General features: G+C 45.2%; 1 protein-coding gene and 1 gene segment (V, D, J or C); one reads left to right on the top strand and one right to left on the bottom strand.

Annotated features, from left to right (window-relative positions):
- The window catches only part of LOC136641927 (T-cell receptor beta-2 chain C region-like), a 112338-nt gene extending 99950 nt beyond the window's left edge, over window positions 1–12388 (bottom strand). Inside the window, 2 exon segments of the C gene segment in view lie at window positions 11976–12266; window positions 12353–12388. Coding sequence covers window positions 11976–12266; window positions 12353–12388 — 327 coding nt within the window.
- Window positions 2199–9011, top strand: LOC136641928 (trypsin I-P38-like). Its single transcript, XM_066618043.1, has 5 exons — window positions 2199–2238; window positions 3541–3706; window positions 5407–5660; window positions 6658–6794; window positions 8862–9011. Exons 1-5 carry the CDS (start codon window positions 2199–2201, stop codon window positions 9009–9011), a joined length of 747 nt encoding a protein of 248 aa, XP_066474140.1.
- Window positions 12389–19058: the final 6670 nt, after the last annotated feature.

Raw genomic sequence — 19058 nt, 5'->3', positions numbered from 1 at the left:
ACAAAATCAACTTGACCTCCTCTGACACTGAGCTATTTCTTACTAACAACTCACTGGAAAAGCCCAGTATATCAACACTTTGATTATTTGCAAACCTGAACAATTTATCTGCAGATGGTCTGTAATCCAGAGGCAGCACAACTGGGGATGGTGCCTGACACTGCCTCAGGCCCACTGTTTCTGCCTCTGCTTCAGCAGGCTGACAAAACAAGGCCCTTAACGTACTCCATTGCGTAGTTTTGCAAACCTGGAAGTGCGGGACTTTTGGTTTGATTTAAATGGACCACATGAATGAAGCGCCTTTGTTTGCGCAACCCTGCAAATAAAATACAGAGTCCACACTTCCAGGTGTGTGGAAGCTCCATGATGGAGCATGGTAAGGGAGCAGATGATCTGGTAAGGAAGCTCAAGCACATGGGAAGAAAGTCAACACAGCTCATGTCCGCAGCAGGTTGGAGGGAGGCAGTGGCAGACTTGAGATGAAGAGCACTCCAAATCCACCATCGTCTTGCTCCCTCGCTCAGAGGTGTCACTAGGGTTTACATCACCCAGTGTGTGAGCTTGTTGTGTCACCCCATGGTGGACCTCCTCCCATACCAGACAATACAGAATAAATTACAATATCTTACACATAGCCTATTTGTTCCCTGCAGCGTCATAATAACACCTTATTGGCTCTCAAAACAATCAGTCTCATTGGTCAGTTTTGAGTTAAAGAAATCCAGTTTTTGTTACATAAGGCAGTTGTGTTTTCTTTTTCTCGTTATTTGGTCATAATGTTCGATAGCATACGGATAATTCAACATGGCTTGATTCCTTACATTCTACATGCAATTAACTTTCAAATAATATATATGACATCATGGTATTATTCATAAATATAATTTTTTTAAAGGTTTCCACATTTTTGGCCACTAGTAGTGTCACCTCTCCCAAGACCTCTCTCTGCATTAGGCTGCCTCTTGGCTGGGCCAGCTGTACTCTCATCCTTAGTCCATCTGGGCCCAGGACTGCTCAGGTCCTAAGGTGATCACACAGGTTCAACTATTCACAGTAGCTTCAGTTGCAAAATTGAAACTGCTCACCCTTATCTCTCACATGGCTGCCTCATCCTGAGGCCTTTTGGGTTTGCATTATGTGCCCAAGTACAACATAACACCAGCCTTCCAGATGTGGCAAGAAATATAGGTATTGTAATCCAAACACTTGAGTTTCTCTCAAAATTCCTGACATGTTTTGCCTGGGAAGGGTTGAATGGGGTGGGAAAGGGCAGGGAAGGGGTTGAATGGAGGTGGGGGAGGGTAGATTGGGCCTGGGGAGGGAGTTGGGATCAGCAGCACCAGCCTGATGCCAGACCTGATCTACCTGCAGAGATCAACGTGGACCTGTGCCAACTATAGAGCTGGCACAAGTCCAAGTTGACCCATATGGGACATTTGTCCCCTTACCTGAAGGGGACCTCCAGCAGCCGAAATTCCTCTGTGGGATGCAGTGTAACCCATGCAGGTGCTGCTGCATCACTGCACAGAGATTTAGGGCACAATCCTAACCAGGTCTACTCAGAAGTAAGTCCTACTTTGTTCAATGGGTCTTCCTCTCAGGAAATTGTGGTTAGGATTGCAGCCTTAGTTAGGATTGGGCTGTCAAACAAGTACAGCAAGGCTGAAGATGAGCAAGTGGTTTTCATGAAGTCGAAAGAATGGGGGTGAAATTAAGCAAGGGTTTCATAGCAGTGGTGTGTTTTAAGGAGGTTTTTGAAGAAATCTCTTTTCAGATCCAAAGCGAGAGCCTGTAATATGTTGGGGGCAAAAGTTCCTTCTTTTTAGATCATTATTCAGACATGTTTCTGAAGGAAAGTTTTTATCACATACGGCCCAAATGAAATCAAGTTCAAATTTCCAAAACTGGCGTTATTATTGTAGATGGACATGTATGGGAAGAATTAAAAATAGCCAGAAAAATGGAAAAGTTAATCACAACATTGGCTATATCCTATATTTTGTGTATTTTATGATTCATGCGTGATTGAGTCTATATTACTTCTCCACCTGTTGTTGATAAAAACCCAAATATGGATTTTTCAGGTTTTCCATTGTGTATTTTTCCTTGGCTGAAGACCTTGGGATGGAGATAAAGCCTCTCTGAGAGGATAAATATTGAGCAGTCCCTCTTGGCTTCCTGTCTGGGAAGAAATCACCATGAAACTCATTTTGTTTCTCGCCTTTTTGGGAGTGGCTGGTAAGTCTGGGTTTCCCCTTGTAATTTCTGTCTGGGCAACCGGGTGCTGAGATGACTCTTCTTACCCCTTTGAAGCCCCTTCTTATCCCAAGACAGGCAGTCTTTTCTGTTGACCTCCAAACAGACCAAACATACTGTGATGTGCACACACCTTGTTGAGACAGAGAGATTGTTTCTAGTGCTTTTACTGGTGTGCTTTGTTGGACCTTGTAGTTCAGCACCAAACCAGATGCTCAGAGGAGAGACAGGCCTGGGAACTGGAAAGTGGGGGTTCCATGGGATGAGACGTCTAAAGCCCCCAGATGCCCCTGCGGGGTAGAGGAAGAAGAGGGCTGAGCCTATGGGTGCCATAGGAGAAGCAGGAACCTTGTCTTGCAGGAGGGAGGCAGTTGGCTGCACCGTCAGCCAATTCCTTTGACCCTGATCTTGAACAATATAGGGCTTTAAAAGTCCAGCACTTTGAACTGGGCCCAGAAACAAACCAGCAGCGAGTGTAGCTGCTGAAGCAGTGGTGCGACTGAGTCGAACTGACAAGCCCCAGTAACCACATGGGCCATTTACTTAGCCTTTCATCCATTCTAACAGTTGCTGTAGAGCATCAAAAGTAGAGCAAAAGAGGAAAGGAGAAAAGAAAAGGAGGAGAGAAAAAAATTCTTACAAGGGAAAGAGGCCCATAACAGTGCAGGCACAGAGCGGAAGAAGATGGAACAGAAGAGGTATAAGGAAATTATGTGAGTTTCCGAGAGGCCCTGGGCTAGGAAATTGGGAGTTTTAGAATCTAGAGAGGGAAGGAGAAAAAAAAAGGGGGGGGGGTCATGAGGAAAGGAGGAGAGAAAGTTTCCTGAGATTTGGACTATTGCAAAATGCATGGCTGGCAAATGGTTTTCAGTAATCTGAACCAAAGGCTGTAGTCAATGAGGAAGCTGGCCTCTCCCACCGGGTACACATTCTTTACCAGTATTGCCACATGGGCCTCCCAGCAGTTTGAGTAGCTATAGTGGTGGTTAGGGGAGTTTGTCTGGGAAGGTGGCCTAAGACTGCTCTCAGGCCTCCACTAAAACAGTTCAAAAAGTAGATTCACTCACACGCATACTGAAGTACATTCACTAGCACAAAAGAGGAAAATCACCAGTACCGAGCATGTTGTCCATTCGACTGTGTGCATGAGTGAAACAGAAAAATAGAGGGGAGTCGTGAAATCTGAACTGAAGGCTGGTGTGTGTTCCTCAAATGTCTACCGTACTGTGGCTCCCAGTGCCCTGAATACGGAATTCTCTTAGATTTTCTTCCTCCTTTACCCAGTTGCCTTCCCCATCGATGATGATGATGATGACAAGATTGTGGGCGGCTACACCTGCCAGAAGCATTCTGTGCCCTACCAAGTGTCCCTGAATTCTGGGTACCACTTTTGTGGCGGTTCCCTCATCAACAACCAGTGGGTTGTGTCAGCTGCTCACTGCTACAAGTCGTAAGTAAAAAGTATTTGCCATCCCGCAGAAATGTTTGCATATATTTAGCAACTATTCGTGAAGGGCAGTTTCCACACGCGACCCACATCATCCTCTGTTTCTGTCCCCTCCAAATCACTGTTTTGACCCACTTGAAAATGTACCTGGAGCAGACCTTCAAATCTGGTGACCTGACCTGATTCATTTTCAGGCTCCCTCAGCCACAATATTGAAGAAGCGTTTAAATTCTTAAATATATTTACTCCCTCAATACAGCTAGATTTTGATGTAGATGAGAGAATGTTACGTATCACCGTCTGCATCACTTTCAAAAGTAGAGGTAGTAAGTCCATTTGAAGAAAACTTGGACAGAAGAAGCGAGGCAGAGGAAATTTAATTTTTTTTAAAGGGTGCATTTTCAGGAAAGAACAAACAGTTCGCTTCTTGCTTCTGTGTGTATGTACATTTGCACATAGATATATTATTAAATGTCTGATGGGCTAGAAGCCAACTGGCAACTGAATCTCTGAATCCCTATATAAGGTCACTGGACAGTTTGCCGCCCCCAAGAGCAGGCATATTATAATACAGGGGTAGCCAAACTTGCTTAATATAAGAACCATGTACAATATACTTCAGATGTTTGGGAGTCACAATATTTAAGAAGCATTTAAATCCTTAAATACAGGTCCAGCCTATTTATACACGGATTTTTTTTATTCACGGATTTGACTCAACATGAATGGCCACTGCAAATGGGAAGGAATATGCTGATCCCTGGAGAAGGGGGAAAATGCATCCCTTTAAAATCAGTTTAAAAAACTGAACAGTCCTTTAACAATAGCCTCCTTAAATGAGGGGGGGGGCAGCTGGCTGACAATCCATCAGTCCTTCTCTCTCCAGCAGACCCCTCCCTTCCCCCTGAGCACGTGAAAGAAAGGTGATCACTTTGCATTGGTGAAGGGAGGGGCTGAGTGAAGCATCTTTGCAAGCGCTTGGAGGACGACTGATTGATGGATTGTCTTCTTAATGACTCTTATCTTACATCACAAAGGTCCGCAAGGCTGTTTTTAAATCATCAGAGCAAAGAAACTTTGTTTTTTAAATTGATTTGCTATAGTGCCATCCAGGTGAGTGCTTGGAAAGGAACCCATGTGAATAATGAGGCTCAACCTGTATATTTACTCACCATGAACATTAAACTTACGTTGTAATCCAGTGGACTTTCAGTTTATACTTGTAAATATATATTTACTAGTACTGTAAATAATTGTAAAGCTTGAAAATGTCTTATTTACTTTTTATATTAATTGTGATGCAAAAAGGAGCTCAGCCAACATGTTTCAATGAGCCCTACATTATATGCCAAAGAGCCTTATGTAGCTCACAAGCCGTGGTTTGGTCACCCCTCCTATAATACCTCCCATAATCAGCTTCCATTAGTGCTGATTGATTACAGTGCTCTTGGTCCCAATGTGATTCACGGCTTTTCTAGCCAATGGAAGCAGTGCATTCTGGGCCAATCAGCTCCTGTTTCCTGCCTATTAGATTTCACAGTGTATTTGATAGTGCTGTTTCACACAGCATTCAAATTTCTGGAATGGATCCCACCATTATGAGAGCTATTGCTGAATTAGTGACAATGGCTTTGGGGGGGTGTATGTCGTAACATGTTGGGTAGTGATGAGGAGGCTGATCAAGGTTCCTGCTTTCAATTCAGACGTATCCAGGTGAGACTTGGAGAACACAGTCTGACTTTAAACGATGGCACCGAGCAGTACATCAATTCAGCCACCGTCATTCGTCACCCAAGCTACAATTCCCGTACATTGGACAATGACATCATGCTCATCAAGCTGAGCACCAAGGCCACCCTCAACAGCCGCGTGGCAGCAATTGCTCTGCCCACCAGCTGTGTGACCACCGGGACCCAGTGTCTGATCTCTGGCTGGGGCAACACTCTCAGCAATGGCAGTGAGTTCTCTGTGTATTGTTTGTCAACATGCAGTATATTATATGCTGGTAGTCCAATGGAAAGTTTAATGAGTGAAAATAACCGGAGGTATAGTAACCTCTTTCTAAATGACTTCTACATCAAAAATCAAATGCCCTTTTGCTGGGGGAGTGTTGGGCTGGGAAAACAGAGGCAGGATCCGGTGTGCACTGTCACCGCTGAGATCCATCCCCTGCCCTCCCTGCTCCCCACTCTCTGCCCCGATCCTCCCTCAAGCCGCCAGCAAACCGTCCCCACCACCACCTTACCAACTTCAGTGGCACACCTTTTCCAATGCCACAGCAGCATGTACGGTGGTGGAATGGGAGTTCTGCCCCCATAAGTGCCCAATGGCCATTTATTAATGAAGGGTAAATATGGGGCATTTGACACCCAGTGTCAGAAGAGCTGGGCATATCACCTAGGTTGGGGAGCATATCCAGCAGCTTCTAGAGTCAGGCAGTCATAAAATATTATACCCCTTGCCCTCAATCAGTGTAATGCCTACGGAAGGCTGAAGCTCAGTATAGAAAAAAGAGATGTAAGGAAAGGGGGAAATGGAGTTGAGCCACTTTTTCTGTTTTTTATTATTATGAAGAGGACAAATTCAGAAGTCCTGCAGGAAACAGAATGGAGGAAGCAAACATTTGATGGGTCAAATGGAACACTGGAAGCAAACATGCATAACAGAACTCTAATTGCAATTTTAAAACAAGCTGCTATGGGCAAGGGGAAAACTGGAGCAGAAAAAGTGGATTCTTCCCTATCAACTACTGCTCCTCTCTAATTCAGTCATCACAGGGGGTGGGGAGATTTTCTTTTTAAAACATGACCATTGGGGTTCTGTCAAACACACTTGACTGTAGTTGCGGTTAAAGAATGAAGGGAGATGTGAGTATGTTAAGTAATGGAAAAAGCATTTCTCATTTCATCATAAATGCAACATTTCAATTCTCCTTTTTCTTGTGTCTCCCACAGATAACAGCCCTGACCTCCTGCAGTGCCTCAATGCTCCCGTGCTTTCCGCCAGCCAGTGCAGTAATGCTTACCCAGGGCAAATCACCAACAACATGATTTGTGTGGGCTTCCTGGAGGGCGGCAAGGACTCTTGCCAGGTAAACAACCCCTGCCCTGGGCATTTCAATACTATAAAGCACACAGAGACGTCAGACTTGTGGCCTCCACTGCTTCAGGAGGGCCATATTTGGGACTGAGCAGGACCAGAAGGGACAATAACAGGGGAGAGGGCATGTCTTGGGATCTGAGGCAATACAGAGACCCAGAAGAGATGTACTTAGGCCCATGTTAAGACATCATACCTTTGCTTGCTTCTCTCTAACACAGTGGTAAAGGAAACAAACTCCACAGAGACCATTACTTTATTTACAGCAATACAGAGTGCGCTATCTACAGCCCTGTATTGCAGCTGTATTGCTTCTTACCCAGAAATGAACACATTGGAGAGCCATTTAATGCAATAAAGCGATTGGTGTCACAATTGCACTGATGAAGCGACTGGTGTCACAATTGCACATTTAGTGATCAAGAGTCGATGACACTATTTCATTCTCATTTTCATGCTTATTGTCTGTTTCTTCTCTCCCCCCCCCCCCAAACAGTGTCTGGGGTACCTGATGCTAATCAGGAGGTTTCTGATTGGGCCCCGTGGAATGTTAGGGACTATCAACCATCCAATCAGCTACAAAGCCGCCGCTCTGCTCCTCCTCCAAAAGTGCTCTCTCTTCAAGATATTTACATAGTTGAGGCTGGCACTCCTGGAATTTTGACTCCTATTTGCCCTAGTTTGCTTCTGTGGTTGAGTCAACCCTGCCCCTGCATGTAGACAACTAGCATATAAGGGGAAGAGTTCTAGTCTACCTTTCTGGGTACAGGGTGGATTTTTATGCGGCATGACTGAAAATAAGCAACTTTCTCTCCATACACAAATCTGTAGCCTGCAAGACATAACTGTCCAGTAGAAGCATTAACATTGTTTGAGTTGTCTAATTATAGCAACTGGTCCTGAGGTACTACAGAAAGCAAGAAATTGCTATATTAAAATGCATCTGCACACATAATATTCCACTAGATCCAGTGAAGTTTAAAAGAGGCTTTCTGGGTGATTTACTAGAGTTCTTAACACTGCTTTTTTGTTTGTTTTAATTTTGAAGTCATGGAACAACTTTATCATAATGTACTGTAAATACATTTGTGTGACTGGCGTAAAAGGTTTCTAATACAAGCAGTAATTCATTTTGTTCCACTATTATGAAAGTGAGTTTTATGGTTTATGAAACGCCTGCAGGCAGTGGCATGTCTAGAGAAAATTACACCTATGGAAAGCACTGAAATTGTGCCCCTGGCCAAACAAAGAAGGGGAGATCATGCAGTGGGAAGTCAGCCCTTTTCATTCCATCAAGTGAATTCTTTTCAGCAGGCAACACGGAGAAGGGGAGGTCATGTGGTGGGAAGCCAACCCTGTTCCACCAAGTGAATTTATGCAAAAACCTGTAGATGCAAAGGCCCCTAAAAAATAAATAAAAAATAGTTAGGTTAGCCTGCTGAAGCACTGTGCAACAATGGCCAGTCCTGGAAGTTCCCTGTTATATTTTTGGAGGTCCTCTGAAACTGGTGCAAAAATGCACAATTTTCTTTGGTGCACCTGTCACCCCCCTTCAAGTGGCACCCAGTGCAGATATCCCCACTTGCCACATCCTAGATATGCCACTGCCTGCAGGACAGAACCCCTGTTTCATCATAGATGATAGCAGCACAAAAGAAATGAATGCGGACACCACTGGAAACAATGGCCCTGTCATACCTCTTTCAGCTCTCTGACCCTGTATAAACTGCAGAGACTCTTAGGTTTTGCCATGACTTGGTGGCCATGACTTCCCACAAAGAATCCTGGGAATTCTAGTTTTGTTACGAAGCCTCTGTTAGAGATGTTTCACTGCTATAATTCTCAGAGTTCCCTGGGCCACTTTTAAGGCTCAATTTGTTCGCCTGTAGGAAAGATATGAAAACTGTCAAATTGTGTGCAGGACTTAAACAGTTTCAAGTCTGTAGCATGGATACACCTTCTTAAAACTTGTTGCTTGTGTCCCGGCCCAAGGACTGAGAATCACACATCAATCACCTTCCTTCTGTAACAGCAATGCTCTCATCCCTTTCTTATTCAGGGAGACTCTGGTGGCCCTGTCGTCTGCAATGGACGGCTCCAGGGAATTGTCTCCTGGGGCATTGGATGTGCCCAGAAAGGCTATCCCGGAGTCTACACCAAGGTTTGCAACTACGTCTCCTGGATCCAAAGCACTATCAATTCCAACTGAGCCTGGATCTCTCCTCCTCTCTCTTCTCTCACCAATCTGATGTTTCAAAGAGTTCAAATTCAGGGACTGAACATACAAAAATAAATATCAATGATGTTCAGTAGTCCTTTCTTTCCACTGTTTTCTAAGAAAAGAGGTACAAGAAAGATGGGAAATGTAGAAAGCTGGAGCAGAAAAAGGTGATGATTTGCACTTTGTGGTTTTATTTTTTTTTTAATAGAGGGAAATGGTTTTTTCCATTCCATGAGAAGCACTTTTTTTTTGGGGGGGGGGGGGGGGCAGGATTCCATTCATTTAGAACAATGAAATATTGTGGTTCAAAGGGTTTTCTCATCTAGGCTCAGCTACCGCAGCTCTTATCTCACAAGCAACACCAGCTGCAGAGCCAAATGTGTTTCATCCCACACTTCCCCTAGAGCCCCATTTCTTTTGCCTGCCACAGTGCAACTGAAGCTGTTGAAGAGCTACTTTGCTCCTTCTTGTATGCATTTGAGTTGGAGGACAATACCACAGGCACATACCCAGAACAGACAGCTACTTGTCCACAGCGGGGGATTCAAATGCAGAAACAAACCAAGCATCCCAGGCCTTGTTAAAGTAAGAAGATGCTCAGACGATGCAGTGCTTAGGTTGACTTCATTGGGGATTTTCACATCGTCTATGTATGTGCATTCATTCATTCATTCACTCATTCATTCACCAGGGACCAAAATTATTTTTATACAGGAGTAATTTTAGAGTATTTTAGGAGTATTTTAGGAGTTTTTTAGGAGCATTTTAGACCCAGTCGCTCTAAAATAAAGGAAAATTGCAATCATGCCAAGGCAGACAGACAGTTCTTACGTCATTCTGCTTCTTCTCATTAGACTTCTGGGATCCACTACCCCGAGTTGGGATGATGGCAAGGCTGGCCTATGTGGTCAGCTGATGCAGGTTACATCAATGGCAGATTCTGATGCCCAGAGCAACCTACAAGAGACTGGAGATAAGCACCAAGAGAGATCCACTTTCTGGTTCTGCCTATGAACTTCCAAACAAACCAAACATGCCACTGTTGGGAATAGACTACTAGCCTAGTGGGCCATTGGACCAATCATGCAAGCCTGTTTTTATGATCTTAAGAAGAAGGTGCTCTCGAGGTGACTCAATAGGTCTTCCTTGGTAAGGCAGCAAAGGCATAGGACTTAATAGAGAAGGTAGGCCATGGTATTAAAAGGAGAATAATGGCACAAAGAAGAGGCTATATCATGAGCTGTACCACGTTGCTTGGGGAGAGATCATAGTTCAGTGGAAGCACACATCCTTTGAATGCATAAATTGCCCAGTTCAGTCCCTAGAACCTCCTGTTAAAGCGTTTCAAGTAGCAATGCTGGGAAAGACCATGGCCAGAAATGATGGAATGCTCCTGTCAGTCAAAGAGGTTAAGCCTACAGTCTTATACACACTTTCCTGGGAGGCCGCCCTATTGAACTCAAAGGAACTTACTTCTGAGCAGACCTTCATCAGATTGGACTATTCGAGGTCAAAAGTCTGAGTACATGGAAAGTTCACACCTTTGCATTTAAACAGCACTGCTCCCTCCTGAAAATGATTTTCCTATCTAAGGATAGGAATATGTGCAACAGACTAGTGCAGGGGTGTCAAACATAAAGCACGTAGGCTAGTTGTGGCCCGTGGAAGTTCTTTATCTGGCCCTCAGGCTCTTCCAACACCACCATCAACAGCTCTCAGCCGCTGAACTGTGCTGAGGTGTCTGTCTGAAAGGGCAGTCTGCGTGATAATTGGGCTCCCCCATATCTTGAAGATATGATCAAGATTTGTATATATTTTCTTTTGTCATTTGCAGCTAATGAGTTCCTAAGTGAGAAAAAGTGCTTATATCTGGGCATGACCTGATTAATGGTATCACTTACTGCTTAATTACATAACATCCGGCCCTCAGTGGGCATCATGAATGCTGTTGGGCATGCTGTATGAAATGAGTTTGACACCTCTGGACCAGGGCCCAAGAGGCAGTCTTGACATTCCTGATCAACATCACCACTTGATCGTTCTGTTGACCAAGGGCCCAATCCTACCCAATTTTCCAGTGCCAGTGCAGCCATGCCAATGAGGCATGCATTGCATCCTGTGGTGAGGAGCAAGTCAGAGGCCTCCTCAAGGTATGGGAACATTTGTTCCCCAAATCACCAGTTGAAGCCATGCATCCTTTTCTCTTCCTTGTACCAGTGCATGCTAGTGCATGCTAGTACACTTGGGAACAGGGCAGGTCAGAGTTTTTGACTTCCTTTTCCCAGGCACAGTGTATGGAGGCAGTGGCATCACTAGGGTTGGTGTCAACCTGTGTGATCACGGTGTCACCCCCATGGACCTCCAGAATGAGCACTGCAAAATTCCAATGCAGAGGTGACATACCAAAGTCGTGGTGGCCTCTGCTAGTTACCTAGGAAAGCCGTGGCAAAAATACAAAAGTAGTGGGCCTGGCCAAAAGCCAAGTGTTGCTGGCCAAGGCCTGCAAATGGCCACGCCGTGGCCACTCAAATGACAGCACAGAGTGGATGCAGCACCACTCGAATGGTGACAGTATGCCAGACCTGAGTGTAGCAACCGAATGCCAGTCCCAAGCTGGCAAAGTTACAAAGGAGGCTGAAAGTCATTTTGGGGTCACCCCCCATGGTGTCATCTAGCGTGGTCCACCCCCTCCACTCCCCAGTGACCCCACTATATGTAGACTATTTCACAACACAACCTGTCAAGTTTAAAAAAAATTAATAAAGCAGATGAGGATTGAATTAAATGCATTCAAAAGAAAGGGGGATGTTACTAGCAACTTCAGATACCAGATACAAATCCCAGGCAGTGCATTCTGTGCCTGCATCTCCACCCAGTTCTGCCATTTTGAGAACAGCACTGAGATCTAGGAAGAATTTGTGATGAGTCCCTTGCTCTGTTTACCACTGTGGTGTTCGCTGCAGCTGCAGTAGATTGTCTGGGACTCAGTCACATTCTTCACCTCCAGCTTCAGCTGCATCCCACTAACTCGCTCAACTGAATAGGAAGAGCCTTGCCAGGTTGAGTTCTCCGTATCCCCAGGTTCTCTAGTTGTTCCCAGAAAATGTAACTGGCCCTGGAGGTTCTGGACATACCAGCTCAGCCAGTAGTATGAAGCATCTTTCAACACACAGGTCACAGAGAGGGGCAGGTCCTCCTTCCTCACCACTACATAGGGCAATGACTGCTCCAACAATTCTTCATCTGCAAGACAAAAGGGAGCCACGTTGAAGAAACTGTCTCTGTAGTTGCATCCTGGTATAGACAAATTTGCATGGTCCTAGAGTCACCTGAGAGACCAGTGGCCAGCAGGCTGGAAAGCACATAGAGGAGCAGAAGCATTTGCTCCGAGATGAGCATGGCAGGAATGTTGAAGAGCCCAGAGTCTTTGTGGAGGCAAATCTCACCCATCTGTCCTTTCTCTTAGAATGGGGTGTGGCCAGGTACAAGGCTTGACTTACTACTTACTCTCCCAGTGTCTGTTCTCAGGAACACAAGATCTGTTTATAGCAAAGTAATTAGATCAGCCATTTTCAACCACTGTGCCGTGGCCTGCAGGTGTGCCATGGGAATTTGGGGGAGGATCATTTGTTAGTAGGGCCAGTGGGAGATGTGAACCCCTGTTGTAAGTGTGGTGTGCCTTGTCAATTGCCAAAAAACTGATGGTGTACCTTGACAATTTTAGTGCCTTGTCAGTGTGCCATGAGATGAAAAAGATTGAAAATAATAATAACAACAACAACAACAAAAACAAGGTATTTATATACCGTCTTTCTGATCATCGGATTACTCCTCTGACTTTATTCAAGGCGGTTTACATAGGCAGGCGTTTCTAAATCCCTCAAGGGGATTTTTACAATCATAGAGGTTCTCTCTTTCAAGAACCAACAACATTTCAGAATGGATCGTCCTGGTTTGGTCTCACTTCTGGCCTCCGGTTCTCCCACACAGGCTGGCAAGCAGCTCCATCTCTCACATGGAGGGCAGCCAAGACGCTTCTTGCTCATACCAAGAGCAGGTGGAATCACTCAGCTGGGCTTGTCAGCTGCTTCAAGGTCTCGCCATTCTCAGCCATTCAGGGAGTTGCCGGTGTCCTCGAACTGGTGACCTTCTGATGTTATCTTCGGGCTAACGGAGGCTCTACCCTCTAGACCAGACCTCCTGCCCGTCACTGAAAATCACTGAATTAGATGTTTGGCGAAGCAGGAGAAGCAATTTTATCATCAAGAAGCTGGCAAGGGCAATATTTAATATATCTCTTTAAATGGCCCATGGGGAACAGACCTTAATGTAACCTTCCAATAGAGAGAAAATGCAGCCAAAATGAAGTACGCAGCTCTATTTGACAGCAGAGATCTAAGCCTGGATAACAGATCAGCATAATGTGGAGAATTCCCCTCTCTCAAAGATGGGGCTCAGGGTCCCATCCTAACTAAAGGCTGCCCACAGGTCGCAGTGGCACCAGTACAGGCTCTGCTGCATCCTTCCGGCAGCCAGGAAGTGGAGACCATGCAGGGGTAGAGAGGTAAGTGAACATTTCATTTACTTTCTGGACTCCGCTCCTGCATGGGCACCGTGGGACTACATGAATAGAGGCAAGGGGCATGCTGGGGCCAAAATGAAGGAGATCGCAAAGCCATCACCACCGTGCTGGGAAGCCCAGATTCCCACCCTGTTCCACCCCCTCCCCACCCTGTGCTGCCCCCCCCCATATTCAATGACTGAGATTTCATATCACTCCCATGTCCTTGTTTTCATTTTCAGTCTTGTCACTTCTTTACACCTGGCAGGGCTTCTAACGCTCTCTTGACTGTGTCGGTTGGAAGGGGAGAATTAAGGACGGTCTTCTGTAGAAGAATGGCTTACGGATGTCTGCTGGAACTGGTCATAAAAACAACTCACCTGACACCACCTCAGTAAACAGCCATCAAAGGAGAAGAGCGAACTCTCAAAATGCATGCGTTTATCAGTATAGGGCTATAACTTCATGGACTTTTGAATGCACACAAAAGCAAAACAGCCCTGGCTGTACTGGTCTGTGGCTCCATTTAGAGAAGCATAAATTAGCTTTTATCTAGTTGTTATCTAGCTTTTATCTAGTAGTTTATCTAGCTACCAAACGCCATACCAAAAAAAAAAAAAAAAGAAAAGAAAAGAAGACTGCAGTCACTCCTTTGTAGGTAGTTGTCTAGGGATAAAGTCAGTTCTTAAAGTCAGTTCTTCACCCAACAGCATCACAAGTTGTGAGAGCCACTAGCTTTACAAGCCCTCTGAAAGCAATTGACAAACTCCCAGAAAATAACTTTCATAACATTGGTCAACTGTGAGCAAATTTTTAATGTGTGCTACCAGATACTGGGACAAAGGAGAGGCCCATCAATTGAATGACTTTTTTTGTGAACTTCCAGAAATCTGACTGCTAGTGGCAAGGGAATGCTGGATGTACCGAACCCAGAGTCAGATCCAAGATGGGGGGGCCAAGGGTGTGTGCCCCCCCAAACTGTCTGCCAGCAGGCAAGGGCACCTGCCGGGCTGGGGACCAAAATTGGGCATGAGGGGAATGCCCACTGGGGAGGCACTGGTGAGACTGGCTGGAATGGGAGCCCAAGTCTACCCAGTTGGTAGACCTAGTCTCCAAGTCCAGGTGGGAGCCCAGGTCTACCCAGCCAGTAGACCTGGGTTTCAAAGTCAGAAAGTAGCCCAGGTCTACCCAGCTGGTAGATCTGGGCTCCAAGTCTAGGCAGGATCCCAGGTCTACCCACCCAGCAAACCTTGGCCACAGAGGCCATCAAGTTCAACTCGGAGCCCAGGTCTACCGTCCTGGTTGACCTGGACTCTGGAGTTGGTAGTGCTAATACCCCCCCCCCCAACACAAACACTTGATTTGCCCCTGGTTGGATCCCTTGGCGTGATCTGGCAAAGCCACTTTGAAAACCACATTTTGAGACACTTTTTCTAAGGAACTGATGTTTGGATGATAGTAGAGGCATCAATTTGCTCATACAGTGGTCCAGCAGTGCCAAAAATAATGCTTTTTTCCTGAAGAGTAGCAAATCATTGTATTTATGTCTCAGAACAGACAGTTCTAGGACAGATGTTTTTAAGCAGTCATATATGCCATAAATTGACACAACACTGCCCCCCACTGGAAAGTATCAAGCATCTAGTAGAAATATCTCCATCAGATAACCCATTCCAACTTGTTAGGAACTGAAATTACCTAAAAACCCAGTCTTTAACATGACACAGACTTCTGAGAGCCATGCAAGTTTCCCACAGAGGCAACAGCTCCTAGCTGAGACTCCCACTGAGATGGACATGTGTACATCAATTGGGCAGTAAAGCCCACTTGTTTAGATAAAGACTGTGCAGGTGTGATGGAGAGGTTAGATAAGGGGCGTCTTAGATAATTGGGTAAACCCATGACATCAATGCACCCAGATTTCTTAAGATCAAGCAGAAGGATGCTTGTGTGTGTTTTGCAAGGCATGCCATTGGAACCAGGTGCTGGTTTGCAGAAGACACACACTGACTCTCTTGCAAGTACAGAAGCCAGCATTCTTGTGACAATGTAAGTAGCTAGCAATTGCAGTTGTATTTCTGCAGAGCTGATTGTATCTCAGCCTAATCAGGCTCCAATCTGACGCTGTCCCAGCATGGAGTTGGCCCTAATGAGGCATGGCAAGCGTAGCACTCTGTGCCCCCAACAGCCTGCCCTTGCTTCCATATGACCTGAAATGAGCTTCCTGGAAGTAGTTGGCAGTTACATCCGCCAATTCCCCTTACCCAGTCACTGGCCTGTTAAATCTGGGAAACAGAGAGCAAGGAGGAACATGCTAAGTGCTAACCACTAGGATCAACTCCCCTTGGTCAGCATGTGCCTTCCCTATCAAGCCGCCAATTTAATTCTCCTGCTCAGACACCAAAATATCTTGCACTGTCCTTGTGTATGATCTGCCAGCAAGTACAGCAATATCTTGCACTTTCGTCTGGTTAGGCAGTGGTCGCTGCTTTGGCACTGCTGCATCTGGCAGTGGGGCTGCCTTTCGGATTGGGCCCTCAGTGGCTCTGGCTCAACACAGAGACAGAAATAATGATGAAGGGATCTGGCATCTCTTACATAGCTTCCATTAATTAAGTGGGCGATCATGCCCATGCGTAATGCCCCATGTTCATTTCTGGGCCTAGGAAGGGTTCTGGCTCACTTGGTAGAGCTGCTGCCTTCTATGCCTGAAGATCTGAAGCTGCCAGTTCAAAACAACCAGAAGTACCCGAGAACTGACGACACGCTGATATACTGATGAGCTGACCCTCGGTGGCAGGGAGGAGTTGCCGTCGAGTGGAGCGTGGGAGGCGAAGGGCCAGAGAGAGGCCACACCGGCAAGGAATCCAGCTGGAAGGAGGAGTTCTATGAAAGACTAGAACTATTCAATTGTATTCAATTGGGGGTTTAGAACAGCCTGCCTATGTAAACCGCCTTGGATTAAAGTCTGAGGAGAAATCTGACGACCAAAGAAAGGCGGTATATAAATACCTGTATAAATAAATAAATCTTCATCTCCCACTTAAAAGAGGTGTCAGGCTGCACCTGTGTAAGATCTGTAATCTTGTACGCTTGCAGTTCCCTGTGAAGAGGTTTGTGTTTGGCTTCCTCAGCAGTTGCCTCACTGTGTAATCTTGCTTAGCACAGAAGTAGGTGCCTGAATCCTCCAGCTGAGCATTCTTCAGCTCCAGAGACAATGCGTACTTCTGTGTTTCAGTGCTTAGGAAGTGTTCTTGGAATTCCCTCTCAACTTTAATGCCTGTGCCTATTATTGAGGAAAGCACTAGTTGAAGCTGTGGAGAGTTCTCCCTTCTTTGCTTGTACCAGTACATGTTATCGTGCTGAGTTTCCATTTGGGAACAGGTCAGAGTTTCAGACTTCCCTTTCATGACCACCATGTATGGAGGCTGCTTCACAGCAAAACCTGTCAAGATTAAGAAATAAATAAAGCAGATGAAGATTGAGACAAATGAATTCAAAAGGAAGGCCGATGTCACTAGCAGCTTCAGATACAGGACACAATTCTAGCAGATGAGGTCTAGTAACATTGCAAACTTACTGTCTAACCTTGATATCAAATGGATGTTTCGTGGGGCAATATCAGGGATTTGATATTCACTGAGAAAGTGGCACAAGGGAAAGCGGTAACTTGTCCCTCACAGTCAGGGTTGGGCTCTTCTGAATCTATTTTACATGCAGTAATGGTTGCTTCTGGATTGAAGGACACCTTTTAAACAAAGGATGCACACATATGTAGTTTGAACCTAAAATGTGTTTTTTTCTACGCCAGCCTCATAGGGAGTACAGGAAAATCCTGAGAGTACACCTCATTGAATACAATGGAGCTTATTTCTGAGCGGTCATGCATTGCATTGCACTGTTGGTTCCTAGCCTGAAAATTTTTGGTCAATAAGCTAAATACTTGTAACTTCAAAGTGGTTGAAATCATTAATAAACTTCCTGGTGAGTAGTTGGCGATTCCCGAGAGGGTCATGTCCTAGATGATGGTGGATCATGTCAAAGGAACCAGCACCACTCTCTTCTAATGTTGAAGGGCAGGAGAAATGTTGGCAGGGAGACCAAAAAGGAGAATAGAGCAGACAGGCAATTATCAAAGGCAAACAGATTACAGCCAGAGAATATTCTTCAGCTTCTTGGAGAGCTGAAGTGGCGCAATAGAGGCATCATTACTCTTGACTTGCCCTGTTATTTCACTAACATCTATGTTCACTGGTTTTTCAGGAATCTGCTTGGCCCAAGAGAACAGTGGGATGAAGAGGATTTGTAGATTTACTATGAGAAACAATACCTCTACTCTAGGTATCATTTTCGGTTCACTTCAAAATGATTGTTCCTAGTCATTCAACAGAAAATTGAAAATAGCTCCCATGTTTTTAGATGGAGTTAAAGTTCAGACCCAGCTCTGATACAAAGTTTGATGACTGTGGTTGTGAATTATAGTCTTGAGTCACTTACCAGAGGAGAATAAGAAAATGATGAGCATATAGAAGTCCACTGGAACAATGGGATTTCTAAGACACTTGCCTGACCGAGTCAACTGCAGATACAGCAACATTCTCGACACCCATCAAGTGAGTAATGCAACAAAACACAGATGGTTTTCTTATCCACACAGGAAGTAGTGTGGGTTAGAGAGAAAGAATTAAAAGAGAAATTCCTTGAATGATGAATCTAAAAATCTTAGGCAGCATCAAAGGGACTTATATAATATTTGGCTGGACAAGAAGAGAACTGGACAAGAAGAGAGCAACCAAAATGCTCTTGGCTGGACAAGAAGAGAGCAACCAAAATGATGACTAGGCTGAGGCACCTCCCTTACAAGGAAAGGCTACAGCGTTTGGGGCTCATCAGTCTAGAAAACAGGCACCTGGCGGGACATTATTGAGACATACAAAATTATGCAGGGGGTGGATAGAATGGATAGAGAGACGCTCTTTTCCCTCTCACATCACCAGAATCAGGGGACATTCGCTAAAATTGAGTGTTGGGAAAGTTAGGATAGACAAAAGATAATATTTCTTTACCCAGTGTGTAATTAGTCTGTGGAACTCCTTGCCACAGGATGTGGTGATGGCATCTTGCCTAGAAGCCTTTAAGAGGGGATTGGACAAATTTCTGGAGGAAAAGTCCATCACGGTTACAAGTCATGATAGTATGTGCAAGCCACTGGCGTCACTAGAGGGTGCGGGGGGTGTGGGCCACACTGGGCGACTGCGGGGGGGTGATGCGCCCTGGGGGAGGACCCGCTAACTTTGTGGCTTTTGGAACTATCTGGTTGTGCCGTATATGGTTGAATGCGGAATGTCCAGAGGAGTGCAATGCAAAAAGCAGAATTGAAATCGCTCCTTTCGTTCAAAAGTTATGGCCAAAAAACCAGAAAGAAAAAATGCATGGAGCCCTATGGAAACTAAAAGTGAGCCGTATTGCACATT

This window comes from Tiliqua scincoides, chromosome 2 (genome assembly GCF_035046505.1).
Source record: "Tiliqua scincoides isolate rTilSci1 chromosome 2, rTilSci1.hap2, whole genome shotgun sequence".
NCBI lineage: Eukaryota > Metazoa > Chordata > Lepidosauria > Squamata > Scincidae > Tiliqua > Tiliqua scincoides.
The sequence above is the reverse complement of the archived record's forward strand: the minus strand, read 5'-3'. Positions and strand labels throughout refer to the sequence as shown.